This window comes from Pollicipes pollicipes, unplaced genomic scaffold (assembly GCF_011947565.3).
Source record: "Pollicipes pollicipes isolate AB1234 unplaced genomic scaffold, Ppol_2.1 Scaffold_2883;HRSCAF=3381_pilon_pilon_pilon, whole genome shotgun sequence".
Classification (NCBI taxonomy): Eukaryota; Metazoa; Arthropoda; class Thecostraca; order Pollicipedomorpha; family Pollicipedidae; genus Pollicipes; species Pollicipes pollicipes.
Genome location: NW_023596183.1, coordinates 1 through 3,629, shown reverse-complemented (window position 1 = coordinate 3,629; position 3,629 = coordinate 1). Strand labels below are relative to the sequence as shown.

At 57.8% G+C, this 3,629-nt stretch overlaps 1 protein-coding gene across 1 annotated transcript; it reads left to right on the top strand.

The window, feature by feature from the left end:
• On the top strand, nucleotides 1–3,617 carry LOC119114672 (uncharacterized; the record flags this gene model as incomplete). Its single annotated transcript, XM_037238699.1, has 4 exons — nucleotides 1–30; nucleotides 386–555; nucleotides 3,011–3,111; nucleotides 3,472–3,617. Coding segments are annotated over exons 1-4 (447 nt in total), but the record flags the coding sequence as incomplete, so codon positions are not given.
• Between the last annotated feature and the right edge of the window lie 12 nt (nucleotides 3,618–3,629).

Here is a 3,629-nt window from a genome sequence, read left to right as displayed (position 1 = left end):
ATGAACGCTGTGAACGCCGAGGGCCGCACTGTGGGACTACAAGACAATCATCAAGGAACCCACCTGGCTCAAGAAAGGTAATGTACTTGCAGTGTCCCAATACCGCTCTGCCGGCGTTCACACTCGCATTATGCAGCGCGCTGTGTGTTGTAGCAGCTTCGGTCTAGCCTCTCCCGAACGTGTCTTTGCAATGTTGCGTGACGATAGTGCTGTTGTCGTAGTTCAAACCGTCGCGGGTCGCCACCTGGATTCTACCTTACATGGACCAGCCGTTCCGTTGCACTCCCTTTGGCGTGCGTGCGGCGGTGACTGTCGCTGCTCGGAGCTGGCGGCGGCTCCGGTGCCAGCCGGCCGCTGACGGACCGTTTCGTGCCGCCGCCGCAAGTACGGGACCGCCTGCTGGACGGCGGCCTACGCCTCACTGACGCCGCTGTTCCGCGAGCTGCGCCTCATGCTGCGCAACTGCTACCGCTACAACGGGCCGCAGCACAGCATCACGCGGCGCGCGCTCCGGCTGGAGCAGACCATGGAGCAGCTGATCGACCAGATGGAGCCGTGAGTGGAGCGGCGGGGCGTGGTGGCGGCGCGGTGCTGAAGAATCACGCATCAGGAATTATCGAGATCGAGAACCGCAACTCTCAAGGATCACGCCCGGCCGAGCCGGGCGTGATTTGGGCTTAGCCTCGCTAGGGAGAGTGGGGCGGGGGAGGTAGCGCCGGGGAAGTAATGCCCGCCGACGTTGGCCCGACGATCTTAGCCGTCACTTCGCCTCAGTTGGTTCCGAAAATCGTGGGTGCCGGTAGTGTAGTGTACTGCCGGTAGCGTACTGCCCGTCTGGGAAACCAGAGGTACAGGGTTCGATTCCCCGCGGTGCCCGCCCCTTCCTGCCAGGATGAGAGGCAGGCGACGCCATATAGCTCAGCAGCTGAGTGCGTCGTACAACCCCAGTGAACATGACATGGTCCAAAATCGCGGCCGAGCTGAAGGCGCGCACGCCATGGCGTCCGCCTATCCCTCCGAGACCATCGTGCCTAACCACAGACCGGCTAGTCGTTATACCATGTGATCTCGCCGAATTTTCGAAGGCTGTGAGTGTATTGTCTTTATTTAGAGCTGTTGGAGTCGGTGGTATGCCGCTGCTTGCGCCGAAAGCTTTTGCTGGCACAGGACGTCACCTATGTCATGTGGTCAATTCTTCCATCGTGACCGGGTGGTCACCTGTGCTTAAAAGTTAATTTCGGTTCTTCCACTTCAACAAGTCCGGTGCACGTGACGTTGCCAGCAATGTAAGGTCTATGTCAATTTTATCTATATTTCCGAAAATATCCGAAAGGTGGTGGACTGAAACTGCTGACTGCTGACTGCAGCTGCGGCAGGTGGCGAGAGGTGGTTCACTATTCCTCCCCCCTTTCCCACGGTGTCCCTCAGAGGTCCCTGTGGATCCATTCCTTTTCAGCATCTTCACTAACGACCGTTCATCCTACCTGCCCCCGCGCGTCTGGTTTTCCTCACCGGTGATGCCTAACTCCCTGATTCCTTCCATCCACGACCACTTGTCCGCCTTGAAATCCCGTCGGAGTAAGCCATCCTTGCCCTCCAATCCTACTTCACTGTCAATTCCCTGAAGATGAACCCTACCAAGAACACCCTTGTTCTAGTCGGCACGCCCCAGGCCATAAAAAAACACCTTACCAAATCCTTCATCTTCATCCTTGTCCAACTTCATAATAGCCCCTCGCCGTCCGTGATGATGCTGGGAATGACCGTCGATGGTACCCTGTCCTGGAGGTGTGCATATTCTAAATTAGTAAAATGGTGCGACTCTTTCCTTTTGCCTGTGCAAAATTCGTCATCTCACACCCGAAGCACGTAGCTTCTTACCCAGATCCATATTTTCACCACATCCTGTCTGCCTCTCAGTCTGGAGCGGGGCTGCTACCTGCTATTTCGGCCGGTGCGGAGAAATCGGGAATTTCGCGACAAGCATCGTCTCGGAGACGGGGGTCCAGATCATATTTCACCGGTCTTAAGGGCGCTGGGCTGGCGCGGGGTCAATGACCTTGTTACGTGTCACGACCACATTGGCGTCTTCAGGGTCCTAAACGACCCCCGCCTGCCCTAGTGGCGGTCTGGTTGTTGCTCACCTTTCGGACCGCTGTGAGCGCATCACGAGATAGGCGGTGGCCGGCGCTTTGGAGCTGCCCCCTTCCCGGCTGTCTATGGCGCCTAGGGTATTTTCCTAATGTGCGGCCTCGTTCCGGAAACACCTGCCGCCGGCCGTCATGACCTCCCGGAGCCGTGCTGCGGTCACGTCTAAACTTGACCATTGTGAAAAGAGGATTCTGTTTAACTTTGCAAGTCTTTCTCAAGCTCTTGAGTGTCATCATCAGCGCCGCATCTCCGTTTTTATCGCATTTCTTGTAACCCATTGACTCGGATAAAACATTAAGTCACACATATGTAACAATCCGTAGTATATGGATGACATGACATGAGACCGCTGTTCGCCGGTCGGCTCCGACCACGGACGTCCGCTGCCACGCAGCGGCTAGGCGACGTCTGACGATTCTTTTCCATTGGTGGGGTGCGCGTATCTCTTTTCTTTTTACCACTTCCAATTTGATAGCGCCAGTTCTAAATTGGAAACCGTGTGTTTAGCTTTACCAATGGCACGTTTCCGATTTCCTTGCACTATTAGCTCCAGATGCATTGAAGGCCGTATCTGTGTGTGTGTGTGTGTGTGTGTGTGCGTGCGTGCGTGCGTGCGTGCGTGCGTGCGTGCGTGCGTGCGTGCGCGTGTAAAGCGTCGTCATAAGTATTGAACATGACAAAACACCAGGACCATTGGTGTGCTTCTATTAAATCATGATCTCTACCACCGGAAGGTATCCGATATGGAGCCTGGATGAGGCGGTCTGAAGGGTCGTGCTGCCCCGTGTCTGACGTCGAGCCGCGCGTCCGGTGTCAGTGGCTGTGGCGCGGTGCTGACGACCGACGTGTCCGCCCACAGCGACCTGCGTGACCAGTGTACCCTGGAGGCGACCGAGGGACCGGAGGCCGTGGTCGACACGTCACTGGTCAGCCGGAGACGCTCCGCTAGGGGCAAGAAGCGTGAGTGGGCCGGGTCGCCGCCGGATGCTGACCTGTGCAGCTGTCGCTAGATCAGGGTTGGGGGTGGTGAGGGTCCGCTCTGGCTCTTGGACGATGGTCTGGTGTCACCCAGACCTCGTCGACACGTTCATTGCTTTGCTAAGATACGGACAGGCATATCTTCCATCTGCTAACGTCCTGACTTATCCACATGTGGCAGTCCAGCGGCGTGGACCATTGTGCTGAGTGTTGCCCACGCACTTCTCTTATACTTGGCACTCTCGTGGGCCCATGAGCCAAATCACATCGCCGGTGGACGGCCGTGAGCGGTGCGCATGAGTCTGTGACCTGCCTCTCTGACCCACTCCCTCGCTCTGGCAGCCACGTACTTCTCACACGTGCTGCACGCGGTGCGCCACGAGCGCGCCGAGAGGGAGAAGGCGTACCGGCGTCAGCAGCTGGAGGCGCGCCGGGCGCGGCTGGAGCGCCGCGAGCTGCGCATCGTGCAGTGGGAGGCGGCGCTGCTAGCGGGCCGCCAC